This window comes from Wolffia australiana, chromosome 18 (assembly GCF_029677425.1).
Source record: "Wolffia australiana isolate 7733 chromosome 18, ASM2967742v1".
NCBI classification, from domain to species: domain Eukaryota; kingdom Viridiplantae; phylum Streptophyta; class Magnoliopsida; order Alismatales; family Araceae; genus Wolffia; species Wolffia australiana.
In genome coordinates, this window is record NC_135852.1 from 1,610,426 (window position 1) to 1,629,183 (window position 18,758).

The 18,758-nt window shown below is 38.2% G+C and overlaps 1 protein-coding gene across 1 annotated transcript; it reads left to right on the plus strand.

Moving 5' to 3' along the window:
- The first annotated feature begins 988 nt into the window (after positions 1-988).
- On the plus strand, positions 989-6,459 carry LOC144714935 (ubiquitin carboxyl-terminal hydrolase 20-like). The gene is made up of 9 exons (XM_078589748.1): positions 989-1,439; positions 1,530-1,601; positions 1,690-1,822; positions 1,906-2,028; positions 3,218-3,393; positions 3,568-3,903; positions 3,976-4,098; positions 4,172-4,541; positions 5,979-6,459. Exons 1-9 carry the CDS (start codon positions 1,398-1,400, stop codon positions 6,260-6,262), a joined length of 1,659 nt encoding a protein of 552 aa, XP_078445874.1. The 5' UTR covers positions 989-1,397; the 3' UTR covers positions 6,263-6,459.
- The last annotated feature ends 12,299 nt before the right edge of the window (positions 6,460-18,758 follow it).

Sequence of the window (18,758 nt, forward strand, 5' to 3'; positions counted from 1 at the left end):
TCTTCTACATCTCTCTTGCCATCTCTCTATCTGTCCCAATTATCTCTCAATTTCCTCTCTCTTCTACATCTCTCTTTCCATCTCTCTCTCTCTCACTCTCAATTATCTCTTAATTTCTTCTCTCTTCTATATCTCTCTTGCCATCTCTCTCTCTCTCACTCTCAATTATCTCTTAATTTCCTCTGTCTTCTATATTTCTCTCGCCATCTCTCTCTCTCTCACTCTCAATCATCTCTTAGTTTCCTCTCTCTTCTATATCTCTGTTGTCATCTCCTCTCTCACGCAATTATCCCTCAATTTCCTCTCTCTTCTATATCTCTCTTTCCATCTCTCTCTCTCTCAATTATCTCTCAATTTCCTATCTATTATATATCTCTCTTGCCATCTCTCTCTCAATTATCTCTTAATTCCCTATCTATTCTGTTTCTCTATTGCCATCACTCTCTCGATTATCTCTTAATTTGCTCTCTTCTATATCTATTTCTCTCAATTATCTCTCAATTTCCTCTCCCTTCTATATCTCCCTTGCCATCTCTCTCTCTCTCTCTCTCGATTATCTCTCAATTTCCTCTCTCTTTTAGATATATCTCTCTCTTCTATGTATCTCTCTCTCAATTATATCTCAACTTCCTCTATCCTCTATATCTCTCGTGCCATCTCTCTCTCTCTCACTTATCTCTCAGTTTCCGCTCTCTTCTATCTCTCTCTCAATTTCTGTCATTCTCTCTCTTCGCTATTCTCACGCTCTCCTGTTTCTCTCTCTTAATTTCTGTCATTCTCTCTCTTCGCTATTCTCACGCTCTCCTGTTTCTCTCTCTTAATTTCAGTCATTCTCTCTCTTCGATAGTCTCCCTCTCTCCAGTTTCTCTCTCCAGTTTCTCTCTCAATGTCTGTGTCTTTCTCTCTCATACTCTCTCTCTACTAGTGTCCGAGTTTTTCTCCGGGTCTTCTGGTTTTCGATCCCGCCCAAAATTTCGCCTTTTTTTCCCCCCTTCGATCTTGTATTCGATTCCCTCCTCCCGCCCATGTCTTCTTCGCCGCGCCAATCCCCCTTCTACTCCCCCCCTTCTCCCTCTCCCTCCCCGAGCTCCCGATCAGTCTAGGGTTTCTCTTTTCCCGCTATAATCGACGAAGAAATCCTCGAAGAATCGGCGAAGAATCGAAGGGAAATCCACCAGAAATCGACGAAGAAATCGTCGAAGAATCGACCAGAAATCGACGAGGAATCGACGAAGAAATCGTCGAAGAATCGACCAGAAATCGACGAGGAGTCATCGAAGAAATCGTCGAAGAATCGACCAGAAATCGACGACGAGTCGTCGAAGAAATCGTCGAAGAACCGGCGACGAATCGACGAAGAAATAGTCGAAGAATCGACGAGGAATCGCAACACATCCATGGAAACGGAGCGGCCCATCCCCCCTCTCATCCCCGACAAGGTTCATTTCTTGATATTTGTTCCATTTTCTTCTGCGAATTCCCGTCCATTTTTTCCCCTTCTTTCCTTGAATTTCTCCTCCGACGCGCAGAAACCCGAGCCCATGGACTATCGCGAGGAGAAATTGGCTCTGTGGAGATCGCACGAGAACCGGCCCGCGATCGTAGGGATTTCGCTTCTTGATCCTACTTCCGGGGAAAATTTCATTCCAGAATTTACGGAATTTTTCATCGTTTTTCGTTCTGTGGCAGGGCGCCGCTCTGGAGAATCTCGGAAACACCTGTTTTCTCAATTCTGTTCTTCAGTGCGTCTCCCACACTGTTCCCCTCTTGCAGAACCTCCGATCCCCTCCTCACCCTTACCCGTGTTCTTCTGGAGATGGAGGTTGCCCCTCGCAAAACCCTAGTATTCGTGATGAATTTAGCAAGATTTCGAGTTTAATCCCTCTTTTTTTATCTTGATTGAAGGTGATTTCTCCCGGGAAGAAGCGAGATTTTGCTCCGTCTGCGCGCTACGGCAACATATCGATATATGCGTTCATGAAGAAGCGACTGTTGTTAAACCCTGCGGATTCGTGAACAACCTGAGCAGTATCCTTAGTTTTTTGTTCTTGATGGATTCCAATTCTACACATTTTTCTTATTTTTCTTCGTTGATCGCTCAAAGTTTTTTTTTTCTAAAAGTAATGGGTTTTCGTTTCGCCATGGCGTGCAACCCAAATAACTATAGTCGTCTGATTGTTTTTAGGGATTCTTCGGCTTCGTCGGAATTCTTAATTCAACTGGATATTCTTAAATATTTTTCTTATCGATTAGTTTTATAAAAAATACGAGTTTTTATTTCACGTGGCTTGCATCCCAAACACGTTTAATCCTTAGATTCCGGTATTTTTGCAAAATTCATTAAAGAAATTATGAAGTTTGCGTTTGTTTAGCCTCTGAGCAGTAGTCTAATCTTGTTCCATGATGTTCATCTTTGATCATATCAGGCTTAGGCTCTCTGTAATTCTACAACTATTTCTTAACCGAAGCATAGTGGCTTGTAGAATGATTCGATTTTAATCAATATAAGCTAGATTTGTTGCGAACGCGTTGCCATCAACTCATGGCTGATTCTTCCTCAAACCCAATTTTACTTATCTTTATGTAGGAGAATTGACAAAATAGTTGACATTTCAATAAAAATTTGGTCATCGGTGTATTCCTAATAGAGGTGTTTAAAATGGGCGGGCTTGGATGTTTTGAAGAATTAGCTTGAAACAATAACTTTAATCCGCTATTTCTATCATAGTTAACTACAATCTTGAGTTTTTTGTCGACACTCTTGATGCTTGCATGAACGTGGTCCGAAGAGGATTATAAATTTCACCTCAATGTTCGAAATGTTATTTGAGTACACGGGCTCTCAGGTTCTGTTAAATTATCTATCAACTGCCCAATCAAGTGCAATGTTTAATTTTTTTTGTCAAATCACTTGACATTTGATTGAACGTGGTATCAAGAGGATTATTAATTTCACATAAATTTTCTAAGGTTTTGGTAGACTTATCTAGTGACTGCCCTGTCTGATTCGATTTTTCTATCAAAATTAACCACGTTTGTGAGTTTTTTCGAAATGATATTGGCCCTAATAAGATTATAAATATCACTTAAATGTTCAAAATTCTGTTTAATAACTCATGGGCTTACAACTGTCTTGTCAGACGATTTCAATCAAAGTTGATCTTGTTTTTTAATAATTTTGGTTATTACGTTTCAGTCCTTGACTCGTTTGTCCCAGATATATCATCTTCATTCAGCAGATACCAGCAGGAGGACGCTCACGAGTTCCTCCACTGCCTTCTTGACCATCTCCACAGCAGTTGTTTGAAACCTTCTTGCAGCGGCCATGATGGCGCCCCTGCAATTCAGAAGAGCATCATCAGCAACACTTTCGGGGGGCGCTTGAAGAGCCGAGTAGGGCTCCTTTTCATCCCTAATCTCCTAAATATTTCTGTTTATCAGTTTATCTTAATCACCTTATTATTACCTCTTTCCCCATCTACTTATATACATAAAAAATCATCTTTCTCATTGACACTAGCTTGCATGATGATGATGATGATGGATGTTTTTTCATGATGATTTCAGGTTCGATGCTGCGAATGTGGGCACAGGTCAGACACATATGAGCCGTTTCTTGACCTGAGCTTGGAGATTGAGGAAGCAGAGAGCCTGGAAGAGGCCTTGGAATCCTTTACCAAAGTGGAGAGAATCGACGACCCCGAAATCAAATTGATCTGCGAGGGCTGCAAGGCTCGAGTCTTCGTTGAAAAGCAGCTGACGTTAGACCTCTCGCCTCCGGTCCTCGCCCTCCACCTCAAAAGATTCAAGAGCAATGGCTATTTCACCGACAAGCTCGACAAGTTTGTCAAGTATCCAACTGCCATCAATCTGAAGCCGTTCCACGCCGATCCCAAATCCCAGGTTGCTATTACTTGCTTTCCCTCTTGACCCCTTGTTCTTAATCCTGAAAAAGATTCAAACTTTGGTTTGAAGGAGGAGCTCGAGTATGAGATTTATGCCGCCGTGATGCACCAGGGGAGTTCCTCTCTCTACGGGCATTACTATAGCTTTATCCGGCCGAGCCGAGATTCTTGGTTCATAATGGATGATGAGAAGGCGAGACTGCTTGTTTTAAAGATGTTATTGTTGTTGTTGTTTTTTTTAAATTATGGGAGGTGGATGATTACAGGCTTACAGAGTGGATGAAGAAAACGCGCTTGCCCAGAAGGCTTATATACTCTTCTATGTGAAGCGGGGGACTCGCTGGTTCTCCTCCTTTGTAGAGGAAAGCAAGATGGGCCTAAGAACCTCCCCGGTGTCCGTAATCGAACGGAGCTCTTGCTTGTCATCTGATGTCGAAGAAGGTGGCTGCTCTGGCTCGGCGGACTCATGCAGCGGCTATGAGAGAGAAAGAGGTGAAAACGTGAGACAGAGTTTTCAGCAGGAGAAGAGAGAAGAGGGAGATGAGGATGGAGAGATGGGCAGCAGGCTGTCGCCACCGTCAACGCGGAAGCAGCCCCGAAAGGAGGAGCCCAAGTTCCCTGAGGAGGAACCATGGGGTAAGACACAGTTCTTAAAATCAAAAAAGAAAACCACTTTCTCTCTCTTTCTCTCTCTCTCTCTTACCGCTTCCCAGTTTTCTAAAGAGAAATGACCCATTCCCTCTCTCTCTCTCTCTCCATTTCTTTCTATTATTATCTTCCTCTCTGAAGAGAAGAAACCACTTTCTCTCTCTTTCTCTCTCTCTCTTACCATTTCCCAGTTTTCTAAAGAGAAATGACCCATTCCCTCTCTCTTTCTCCATCTCTCTCCATTTCTTTCTATTATTATCTTCCTCTCTGAAAAGAAGAAACCACTTTCTCTCTCTCTCTCTCTTGCCACTTCCCAGTTTTCTAAAGAGAAATGACCCGTTCCCTCTCTCTCTCTCCATCCTCACCATTTCTTTCTATTATTATCTTCCTCTCTGAAAAGAAGAAACCGCTTTCTCTCTCTTTCTCTCTCTCTCTCTCTTACCGCTTCCCAGTTTTCTAAAGAGAAATGACCCACTCCCTCTCTCTCTCTCTCCATCTCTCTCCATTTCTTTCTATTATTATCTTCCTCTCTGAAGAGAAGAAACCACTTTCTCTCTCTTTCTCTCTCTCTTACCACTTCCCAGTTTTCTAAAGAGAAATGACCCTTTCCCTCTCTCTTTCTCCATCTCTCTCCATTTCTTTCTATTATTATCTTCCTCTATGAAAAGAAGAAACCACTTTCTCTCTCTCTCTCTCTCTCTCTCTCTTACCACTTCCCAGTTTTCTAAAGAGAAATGACCCGTTCCCTCTCTCTCTCCCCATCCTCACCATTTCTTTCTATTATTATCTTCCTCTCTGAAAAGAAGAAACCGCTTTCTCTCTCTTTCTCTCTCTCTCTTACCATTTCCCTGTTTTCTAAAGAGAAATGACCCATTCCCTCTCTCTCTCTCTCCATCTCTCTCCATCCTCACCATTTTTTCTATTATTATCTTCCTCTCTGAAAAGAAGAAACAACTTTCTCTCTCTCTCTCTTTCTCTCTTACCACTTCCCAGTTTTCTAAAGAGAAATGACCCATTCCCTCTCTCTCTCTCTCTCCGTCTCTCTCCATTTGCACCATTTCTTTCTATTATTATCTTCCTCTCTGAAAAGAAACCTCTTTCTCTCTATTTCTCTCTCTCTCTCTCTCTTACCACTTCCCAGATTTCTAAAGAGAGTTGACCCATTCTCTCTCTCTCTCTCTCCATCTCTCTCCATCCTCACCATTTCTTTCTATTATTATCTTCCTCTCTGAAAAGAAGAAACCAACTTTCTATTATCCATCTGTTTCTTACCCCCCCTCTCTCTCTCCATCTTCTTCACCTCTGTCCCTGAACGTCCACTTTCTTATCAAAAGAAACTTAAATTTCTCTTTATACTCTCAACTTTCTCTCTCTCTCTCTCTCCAATTCAATATATGGGGTTTGAACAATGTGGTGGGTTTGCAGAGGAAGTGGAGGCGACTCCGAGAAGCTGTGGAGGGAAGGAGATGGCGGCAGCGGGGAGCTGCCTAAGGTTGATGCCGAGCGCTCGAAGGCAGAGGCTGGAGGAGTTGATGGGTCGGCCGCCGAGCGGCGACGAGAAGAGGAAGACGAAGAAGCCAAAGGCGCTGCCGGAGACTCTTCCCAAGGCGGCCCGCTCCCTGCCCTCCTCTCTTCTCCATGAACTTGTTGCTGCCCAGGACTCGTCTGACCTCGTCGTCTCCCTCATACCCACTGAGAGAAAGTTTTAGAGAGAGAAACAGACCACTTCTTGTCACAGAAGGTCAATTCTTTCTGGTGGTCTGAGCTCACATCAGTGATGCTCAAACCTTTTTCTTGTTTCAGGAGGTGAAGAGTGTAGTTAGAAATTAGTACCTCCTGGTGCAGCCAAGCATGTGTGGATCAACCAATGTTGCTGAGATCTTAGTTGAAATTCTTCCTTGATTTGTCCTCTTTCTCTCCCTTGAAACAAGGGATTGCCTGTCCCAATTGATATGGTATCCAATGCAATCTCCAGTGTGTCATCTGATGATGAATTTTGATAAGTCATGGGTACTGGGTACTGATATCTGCTATGGGTTATAATCTGGAGGTCAATAATGGATATCATTATGCATATTGGTTATCAATATTGCCATGTATGTGAATGTATTATTACAAATATATTAATGAATATCTATGATTGTTAACAATTATTAAACCTTTGGGTTATAGTCTATCAGAGTTTTTTGGTCTAGAATTTAATTTATCGAGTGGGGACTATGTGGGATCCCTTTCTTACTCCTGTGAAGACGATGTGTGAAGACGATGTTGCCCTTGAAGGAGAACATAGTAACCAACAGAGTATGAGCTATCTGGAAAAACTTATGGAGCTTTACTTTCCCAAACAAAACAAAACTTATAAATGACTTGATTCCATTTTTTTTTACAATGTGATGACCCCTAGACTTCTATCTTTAGATGTCATACAAAATCTGTCTTTAGAGATCCTCGCAAGTATATCTTTAATCAACCCCACCTTATGAAGTACATTTAATCCTAGACCAAAGAGAAAATATAAGTAGACGTTAGGCTCTTGAAATAGGTCTAAAACATCTCTGGATGATAAAACCATGCATTTAAGCCAATTATGAGGAAGCGAATTGTTTAACTTTAGAGTGACTGGGAAATCTAATCAAATTATAAATACAGAAATAGGTAGAATCATAATAATTTTCTTATGGCATAGAATTTACCAATTAAGTATACCTTCTATGCGTTCCTCATTCACTTACTATGACCTACATTTTGCATTTTCATAGGTGTTACCCTCTCATCGTCCACCTGCCTATCATACCTTATTCATTTCATCTATTATCAAACCTTAACCATATGATCTGACCTCATTCCCTTACATAATGAAATGTAATAATTTTAAATCCCTGAGAATTTATTATTGCATTAGCTTTTATCATTAAAACAAAATTTTAAAGAATTATGATAATTAAAAATAAATATTAAGAAAAAGATGAATAAATGTGATGACTTGTTTTATGAGAACTCATCTATTATAATTACTAACAATATTATCTTCTCTCATTTATTTAGTTAAATTCTTCCTCTTATCTGCTTAGGAATATTTTGATCAAAACTATGACTGATCTATCCTTTAAGCTACTTAAGCTGCACACATGTCCAGCATAATAATTTCGGGAGACAACTGAATATCACAGCTTGATTTTTTAGTGTATTTCTTTCTTGGTCTTCAAACTATAACAATCTCTTAGAATAATAATTTAAAGTTGTGACAGCATTTAATTTCGTAATTTTCTGTGGATGCTGCTGAGAGAGGTCTGCCTAAGATGATTGGTAGTATTGTAGGTTCATTTGGCATATCTAAAACTGTTTGAATAAAGTTTATTGGAAAGTGACTACATAGTCAAATAAAACATATTTTTTAACATTCTCAAAATCTAGTCATAGCTCCACCACCATAGCTTCCAGTCCAACAAATTCAAACTTCTCATTACTCAACTTACTCAATATGAAGCTCATCCATAAGACATAGCCGATTCTCTCCATCAGTAAATGTGTAAGATTAGATCTTGAGTCTTGAAAAAAAGTTGTTGTTCTAACAGTGTAGGAAATCAAGAGCACCCCAAGGCTATTGTTATTATTATTAGATGTGTTATATAAGAGAGTTTAAATTATGAAGTGACATAATTAAACTGCAATGGATTTAATTTTTAGAATAAGTAAAGCTTTAATACGCTTAAAAATTTAACTGAATCTTTAAATTTATGCAAAATTTTTAGCATATGCTTTACTTTGTTGCAAAGAAAATGAAATTTATGCAAAATTTAACTGAATTTGTCTGAATCTTGATGTTTGTGCAAAATTTTTAGCATATGCTTTTCTTTCGTTGTGACTAAAACAAATTTTATGCAAAAGTTTATTGAATTTAACCAAATATAACTGAATCTTTAAATTTATGCAAAATTTTTAGCATATGATTTTGTTTCTTTGTGAACTCCATACTCAAGTGTATATGCTTTTCTCTCTCAAAGTGGTATTGCTCCTAAGAGGAGCAAGAACTATGTGAAGAAAGCTCATCTTTATGAGCATACATGGCATTGACAAAAGGTAGAGAACTTAAGATGCAAGGAATGCATTGTTAGTTCATTTTATTTTGAATCATATGCTAGATGATAATCATACTTTTTGGATGAAGTACCCGTGTATCCAAACTTATGAAGTGGAGAACATGTCAATGATCTCTTGTAGTCGATGCATGGGGATGTATATCTCTACATACTGGAAAGAGTATTAAAACTTTTTGATGAGATGGAAGAGAATAATACTTGAGTGTGGAGTTCACATTATGAATGCTAATGTTAACTATCTCAAATTAGTCATTGACTTACTTATGAGATGAATGGTTCATCAAAGAGATGGATTCACACTTTGTTGGACATAGTGGAATCCATGACGAGCAACTTAAGACTTCTAATGAACACTTGTGTACATGAACTCATTGGACTTGCATGAATGCTGAACTTGTTACCCATTTAATCTATTAATTCTATTCCCCTAAGAGTTGTGGAAAGAGAATGAAGCACAACTTTACGAATGGGAAGTCTAACCCATAAGATGAGGTTTGACTCAGATAAGATGAAGTTGAGGACTATGAGATATAGATATTATGGATATCAAAAGTAGAAACTTTTGGATACTACTTTTACCATCCTAAGAAACAAAAGTGTTTTGTTGGCTAAGTATTATCTTATTAGAAGACACGTATCTTCTATGAGAAGATAGTGGGAGCTAAAGTAGTCTCGGAAGGAATTACGGATCCAAAAATATCATAACCTCATTTGATGAGGACTTAGTCTTAAAATTGTTCAAAAGTATACCAATAATTCAATGTTGAGTATAAATGATTAGATAACTCAATCATAATTTTGGACATCATGATTTTGAGTTACATCAAAATAGTCTGTCTAAGAGATGGCGATCTCTAACATATGAAGAGGCTATGCTGACTGTTGGAATGAGTGAGAACATATGGACTCTGAAATTTGGTCCACACACCTCAACCAAGTTTGGAACTTGGTTGACTCTGAAGGGTATGTACCCATTATGAGTAAGTGAATATTTTGATAAAGATTTGGAAATGAATTTGAAATTTTTCAAACGAAAATTTCATGGAGGAAGGATCGCACTAGCTGCCATGATACGGTCCACCAGAATTGTTCTCGCCATAGAAGCACACTATGATTATGGAATCTAGAAACGGATGAAGGTGCATACGATGTAGTCACCAAAAGCTCCTATTTAAGGATTATGCATTGGATAGTCACCGAAAGCTCCTTTTTATGTATTTCCACTACCTTGGCTAATTATTTCATTGCTTCATTTTCCTTGAGTCATGTAATACCATTATCCATAATACACCATGCACGTAAATTCGTGACATGAAATAAAGCTCAAACTTTTAATCTCGAAAAATATTTCTACGGAGCCATACGAAAGGAAAATTCTTTCATGAAAAAATACAATTTAATTCATCTTTATTCCATGCATGAAATTCTGGCTTTTCATCATCGTATGTTGTGGAAGATTATCACCTAAAAATCTTGAGATGATGTCAAAATTTTTTTTTATCATATAGAAGAGACTCTAGCATTATCATCTCAATATATTCATCGGCATATAAAACTTTAAGAAGTACACTTTTTGGCTTTCTCCATTACCAAGGTTTAATATGATTTATATGCCAATGAATATATTGAGATGATGATGCTAGAGTCTCTTCTAGATGATAAAAACCCTCATAGAGAAAGAATGTTAAGCTTCATTGTTCAAGTTGGCATATGTAAAGATGTTCAGAGAGAAATTAGATGATACTTTGAAAGCCAAACCATGATATATGGCACCTTAAAGATAACACAGTTCATGATTGATCCTAAATGAGTGATATAAAGTGGGAATATCCATATTTTGAGGAGACAAAGAACTGCAACACGGATTATAGACTAGTTTAGAGGGAAATATTATTTACGTTTAAGAATGTAATCAGTATATTGAGATTGTGATAGTAGAATACCACATGATCTGCAAAAAAATTGCCCAGGACGTGTCGAGCTGACTCAAGATCACTGGTGATAGGGTAGGGAAGTTCGTGTTTCGTCAACAAACAAACACTGTTCATTGGCAAACAAACAGCCAAAAAATCCTGTTCGTGTTCGTTCACAAACGAACACGAATAGGACGAAATTTAATAAAGAAAAGGGGGGCACTCTTTCGGTGGGGGGCAGCGGAGAGAGAGAGAGAGAGAGAGAGAGAGAGAGAGAGAGAGAGAGAGAGAGAGAGAGAGAGGGAGAGAGGGAGAGAGGGAGGGAGAGAGAGAGAGAGAGAGAGAGAGAGAGGCACGACAGCACAGGAGAGGGGGGGGGGGAGAGAGAGGGGGGAGGCCATACGGTAGAAAGGGGTTCAGGGAGAGAGAGAGGGAGCACGGGAGAGGGAGTGGGGAGAGTGAGTGAGTGAGGGAGGGAGAGGAGGGCAGGGAGAGAGAGAGGGAGATCCCCGTTCTCCCTCTCTCTTTCTCTCTATTTTAGTGTAAAATAATAATTTTTCCCAACCCTAACTGGTGAAAAGAGCTTTGTTTGCATATGTCCTAGAAATGTGAATGATAATTCATACGGATCAATTTGGTAATTTCTCTCTCTCCCTTCATCCACTCTTACCTCTCACTTTCTAGTCTCTCTGTGTTTTCATCCCCCATCCTTTTCTGTTGCTCTCTCTTTATCCATTTATCTTTCATCATTTTGTAAGTATCCTCATCCTTCACAAACCCTATCTAGCACCCTCTTTATCTATTCAAATATCTATCGCTGCCTACCTTTTTTTAAAGCCGTCCTCACGCAAAATTTAGCTCATCCTCAATGTTTTCTTAATATCATAAATTCACTTTCCTTTTTTCACAGCCTGAATCTGGTTATTTCCCTGACCTTTGTTTGCATTCACACACTTCTGCTTTCCTCAACCATGTTCCCACATTTACTAGTGAACCTGGCCCATGCTTACCCTTGCTACTAACCTAAGGATCATCATTGCAAAAGCTCTCTTATCCTATTCTTCATTGCAAGAGCTCTCTCCATGCCATCCCTCCATTCTAGTGCTGCACGTATGTCCAGTTCACTTTAACTACTATACTTTCAGTCACTATAACTTTCACCCTTGCACTCACTCGGATACATGTGCTTGACCTCACATAAGATTTTACCCCCACTCCCTTGTGTCCCTTTAGAACTTGCATTCATCGCTCTCATGATCACCCTTTCCCTCATGCTTGTGTCCATCAATATTTTCCTCACATTTGTCCTCTTGCTCATACTCACTAGCTTACACACCCTTTCCCTCAGACTTGTGATTGTTCCCACATGCATTTGACTTCCCACACTTGTATCTGAAATGGGCCTCCACTCGCCCTCCAGCTTAGAGTTTTACTATCCCTTAAACCCTCTCTTGTTCTCACACCAGATCTTACTCCTGCCATTTCTTTTTAGTTTTTTTGTCACGGGCACTCATCCTCAATCTTATTTCCCTAATGCTTACACTTCTACTCACCCTTTCTTCTCACCTTCTTGCATTGTGCACCTAATTTTCTTCATTGTTCCCCTTGTAATATTGACCCTTGGAATCCACTTTTGATTCATGCTCCTCAAAATACACCCTTACGCTCATACACACAGAAGGTATGCACCTCCTTTTTTATCCCCAATGACCCGTCATGCCGGCCCTTTGATCCCCCTCACAATGGTGAGAAAATAGCATGACCACAATTGTAAGATCATGAGTGCCATCGTTTTTTGTCTCATGGTCACGCTTGACCTTGTGGTCACCATAAAATTCATAACCGCGTGATTTCACTCACTATCTTACTCATGCTTGGCTTTGTCAATGATCTTCTATCAGAACCATGCTTGTGTTTTCTGTCTGCTTCCCCTTAATGGTACACTAATCATTCTGCTTTCAATCATGCTTGCCCATGTGGGTTTGCTTTCCCTCATGTCTATCCATGATGTATCTAGTGTTCTTGTGCTCACCATCATTCTCACCCCCATTCCTTGTGGTTGCTCTAACCCACACTCACATGCCCATTCTCATGGTTTCTCTTGTATTTTTTTCTTTCACTTGATGTCCTCACAAATGTTTTCATGTTTGAAGTTTCTCTCATGACTTTTAATCCCTTCCTTTTGTGCTTTTACCTTCAACTTTTTATTCATGCTCATGCTTGTCACCTTATTGTGTTTGTACTTGCTCTTGTTCTCACATTTTTTCTCACTCTCCACTTGTGCTTGTGCTTGATCTTTTTCTTGAAATCATAGTGATAAAGGACTCATGATCATCCTTGACCTCATAGTCATTATATCCCTTATTTTTTTGGAATTTATTTACACTCATTGCACACATGCCCTCACCATTCTTGTGCTCATGATCAAACTATTTTCTGTACTAATGCATGCCTTTTCACTTACTCTCTTATGACCACTTACGATTTTCATCACTCATGATGATGTGATCCTTTGCATTTTCCATGTTTCCCTTACCATCATGCTTGTGCTCATTTTTATCATAGTGTTCTTGATATGGATAAAAAACTAAGAACGATTTGAAATGGAAGACTTAAAACAGAATCGTAATGATATCATTAAAATATGAAATAAATATCTTCGACACAGATCACATCCATGATTCCTTTGATCCTCGAGTGAGTTGTGTAGGACTGTTCATGTGAGCAACCTCTAGACATATCCACACTGTCCTCAACATGTCAAATCTCCTCCTTAATCATGATTAGCTTTGTTCAACTTCCGTCGTCGTCGTTACATCATAGATGTAAGTGGGTATTTTTTATGAAATCCCAAACTTAACTATATCTTCTAAGGTCCAAAAAACCATTTGTGTATGAGCCTCGAAGCCCTTGTATCAGTCTAGTTAATGACTCTAGAGGCACAATAACCTTTATTGACGTCTAAATTAATTAAATGTATCATCATATAGATTAATTAATGTCAGATCTATTTTATCCAATCTATAAGTTGAGACTCCAACTCATGGGGTGCCAAGCTACACATTGTGCTCAAGAAGATACAAAGGAGTGTGTATTGACTCACTCATGGAACCTGTCTGTTATTAGTGATCGTGTACATATAGTTCCTCATTCACTTGATTCTCATAGGATGACTTAAGGTATGGTTAACTATCAAGCCCTGATTGCTTATGTGAGTTAGTACTGATGCAGATGAAAATCATCATAGAACTCTCAATGATATTTCACTACCTTGACTGATGACTTCATCACATCGTCTTTCTTGGCCTGTCTCCTCTTATACCGAGGGTGAACAATCCTATCTTGACCACTCAATCGTCATCATGAACTTCTAGATGCACCCGAACTAAGACTATTTAGAATCCCATGATTAGAGACTCGTAGTTCATATTCCAAGTACATCTTTAGTGTCTTAGGCCTATGGATCCCTTACAGAACCATGATGTGGATCAAACTAATTGACACTTTGGCATAATGCCATTCAGAGTTTTGTACTGATTGATTTAGTGAACTCTTTCCACTAAAGAGCAACCACTATCTATCATTAGTGTCTCTACACTAATGGGTACGAGAACGACCATACTCATCATATGAGTGAGGCTAAATAGTTCGTCTTGATCCGGATACTTGCATGTCCTTCTTGCGTATCCTTAGAATAAGAATATATATAACACATACTTAAAGACTGGTGATCTCTGTATAACGATCTCATCATAATTCACGAATTCTGATAATGTATTCATGGACTTCATTATAAGCATCACACCTACACTTTAATGAATATGTTCTATTATTGAATATGAAATAAGATATGGAATGTGTGATTGGCTTTCCAACCACATATATTTCCATAAAATTATACTTGTCATCATGCTCTTGCTTTCACTTGATCTCACGGTTAATGCTCGCCCTCATTTTCACGATGGTATTAACCCTTCCTTATTGTCATGATATTGCTCCTCTACATACTCCTAGACAAAGTTCCTATCATCTTATTGTTGTACTCCTTATCCTCAAAATACATGTTGTTGAATGCATTATTCATTATGCAAATGCACCCACTACCATAGTCATGTTTGGTCATGTTTTCTCATGTTCACTCTAGTTCTTGTGCTCATGCTTATAGTTCTGGCACTTTAATTTTCTTTTTGATACCTGACCTTGCCCTCACTATGTCTCTGACACTTGCCCTCCTGATTTCCCAATAATTTGTGCATGCTTTTCCTCTTTGGTGCTGCTAACAAGTATTTGAATCTGATATCCATTATCTTAAAAAACAGGAATGCTGATGATATCAGATACGATATTGGTATTACATAATACTTTTGAGATCGTTTAAGGTGATAATAATGTTAGATAATACTATCGTTTAGCAGATAGTGATAACTGTTACTATTATGATTACCTATTGTATTTGATATAAGTGATTTAATTTTATTGGTCATATAGTTTCAAGAATTGATATTCCACACATACTTCCAATTCTGAATTAGTGATCCATACAACACAATATGATGATGGTTATATAGGAAGATAATCATGGAGATTTGATTGGAGGATACAGGAAGTTTTAACCCACAAAGACAAGTATCCTCATAAAGGCCAATTAGGGTCCACATAAAGGCTTTTCAGGTTTTCCTTTGTACCATCCGAAATAAACACAATTTTCCCTGATTAGAAAAGAAGAATATCACATGCGGGGGCATAAATATTTATCATTAGGTCTATGATGATTGCACATTTCTTCGGTCATATGATTCTAGTAGGAGATGCAGACTCCAACATGGTATGGGTTGAGGCTGGGCTTTCCTTTCTTTGACAGGAGGCATGATGAAATCAATGCCGGGGGATGGGGGATCAATAATGGTCACAACATACTCCATGGTACCTGTAAGATTTCACATACCATGTTCAAAAGAGTAAGAGTTGGAATTATTTTCAACCTAAGATACCTAATTTTACTCTTTTGAACTATCCGTGATACCAGCACCTCAAACACAAGCACCCAAATACTTGAGGCCTCTAACCAGGATTGCTCATAGGTGAATTTTTTTTTCTGGATACTGATATAAATTAGTGTGCAACCTTTGGCAACTTCTGGTAGATGAGAACACCTTTCCTACTTTTCCACAATAGCACAATTATATTTTGTCCTTGGTCCATAATAAGTTGGAAGGTGTTGAATTTCTTCATTAGAGTTTGTGATGTCGTGCTAGAAGGGGTTTTAATATTAAGAACCTAATTTAACTAGAATTTTAAGGATTATTGTTAAAGATGTGTGTTTATTTCATGGCTCTCCTGCCCACTTGTGTGGGGATCAAAATACCTTAAATATTGGGCACCACCTTTGATGAAACGAAAATGGGGTGCTTAATTTGTCGTTGTTATTATTTTTGCTTCAATCATATAAAATTTTTAATTTTTAAACTTACTCATAGATGTATAAGTGAGAGTAAGGTCTTCTCCACATGGATTGGCTCTTAGAGGTAGAATTAACTAATGAGTTGGGGGATATAGAGAGAAGGGATTTTACTATGATAATACTAATAGGGAATTGTATACGATCATATTGATATTTGAATACTATAACATAATTTTTTAATGAATTTTTAGAAGAAGATTAAGTTGAGATGTAATATAGGTCGAAGGAACTGTCCACAATAGTGAGTTCCAAAACTACTAGTTGTTTGTTGTAATTTCTAGGAGAGAAAAAAAAAGAATTTATAAGTGATTGTAAAGAGGAAGTTCCTTTAGGGATTTTATTTAGATCTCATATTTTATAGATAGGTGGTGGAGGTAGATTAGTGATTTTAGGAAATTTCTGCTGAATTTTTAATAGTTGATTGATAGGATAATTTTTGAGATTTGATTCGTTAAGGAAAGGTGTTTGATAGAATGCCTAGCAGAAGAAATGGATTTATGGGGTAGTTTTATAAGAAACGAAATCGAGTTTTTAGTTATTTTTATCTAGGAAGTATGTAGGATAGCAATTATAACTTCATTGATTTTATTGTATATTTTTATAGATTTTAAATTGGTTAAAAATATTTAAAATGGATGTGTACAAATCATTTAGAAGACTAGCACATCAAGTGTTTGAACAAATGCCTGAACGGAGTTTTTGAATTTTTATCCTTTTGCTCAAATTTAAATTATTTCAATTTTGAGAAATGTATTGATGATGATTCCTCAATCCTTTCTAGTAGTCGATTACATATTAACTAAAATAACCAAATCGTATTTACTTATTGGATTTCTGCAGCAGGTGGAGGTCACCAATGGCTCCCAAATCCAGCTGCGTCATCCTTCGGGTAAGCGTTCCTTGATTTTCTCCTTCTTTCACTCTTTTCCCTCGTCAATCATCCTTCAGGCCACGGCTTTGTCACTGCCATTGACCGAGAGACCCAACAGAAACAAGAAGAAGATGGAGGATCTTCTCCTTCGTATTTTTTATTTCAAACATGCAATGCAAATTTCGGCGGCAAAAGATCATTTTTAAGAAATTTTAAAAGTGTTTAAAGGTCAGGAATGGTCCAATGACCTTCCTGACTGTTAGGGGGCATTGCCGCCACCGTCTCCAGCGATGAAACAACAGAAATCTGCCTTTTCGTCGCAAAAATAACTGCTCCGCCGATGGAGACGGTAGCAGGAAGAATGGAAGGTCTGAACTTCCCCTAGACTGTTAAATCCCGCCTTGACGATTCAATGACTACGATTAAATAGTAGCCGTGTACTATTTTTATTTTCGGTGGACCTTGTAGAGTCAGCTGCACCACATCAGCTCCAATCGTCCATGTTTTTGTGTTTGATTCATCCACGACGGCGCCCCTGCTGAGCTGTTGCCTGAAAATAGAAGAAAAGAAAATAAAATTAAAAGATGATCGTGATTGTTTGATCTTCAAAATGAAGATTGATGGTCAAGGTTATATGATCATCTTAAAAGCTCGAACCGATACGGGCTTCGGGCCAGGTTGGCTCAAAGCCCAGTCTGTTTTGTTTCTAGTTTTCTTAAGATCGCGGCCCGATCCTCTCTGAGTAGAAGTGGTTAGAAAAAAAGCAAGTATCATATAAGTTCCAAACTCATTAACGATATGAATTAAAATAACATGCATGTACTTACCTTGAGTGCGGGCTAATGTACCTGCTGGGCCTCTTTGAGTGGGTTCACGGCATAACTGAAGCTGCGGCGTGTGTCGCCTGCGCTTGCGGCCTTGACTACGACTTCAGGAGGTGCTTGCGGTGCGGCCTTGGCTGTGTTCTCCATGGTGACTCAACTACTCCCTTCTTTATTTATTTAATATTTTTAATACATATTTTATTTGTTTTCTATCTACTTAATCAACAAGTTTCGTATTATTTTTTAGTAATGCAAAAACTCATCAAAAATAGGAATTTTACATAATGAATGAATAATTGCATCAAAATGGAATTTAAAATAAAAAAGTATCTTCATTTCATTATATGACTTCAAAAACCCTTAAAAAATGTTGATTTGCAAGCATGATTTGTGATAACAACCTAAATTCGGTATTTATTTCATGCTATTAGCACAATTTCATGCATTTAAAGAGCTTAAAAGTGGGTTGTTATCATCCATTTACATGAAAATACTGTTTTCAAGTGATTTCTGATTTTTCCCTAATTTTCTGTTAATTCTATGAATTTTAAAGGATTTATTTGAGCTCGAAATAACTATTTTTGAATGAAAATGGCAATTTTAATATTTAATTTCGAGATTTATCAGTACGGGGATGAATCAGTGAATTTTCTAGAATTTTCTAGAATTTTATACGAATTTTTAGGATTTTTCCGAGATTTATTTGAAGAGGAAATGCATTTGTTCTAAGAAAAAAGATATATTTATAAGAGAAAAAAAGTATTGACATCATTTTTGAACTTTGAAGGGCCTTTTTGCAAAGTTTTTTTTGCAATGAGACCCTCAAAACAGCCCTCGGTCGTGATTGCAGGCGTAAAGATGTGATTTAAAATATTTTGGGGTTTTATTGCAAATGATTTATTTATTGTTTTAATGTTTTAGGAAAAAACCGAAGGAGAGAGAGTGGGCAAAGGGTATATACGCAATTACCTGTGGGCGGCGTCATACAGTGATGCCAGAATTTAAGAGGGGTCTTCTTACAAATTGCAAGGAAACC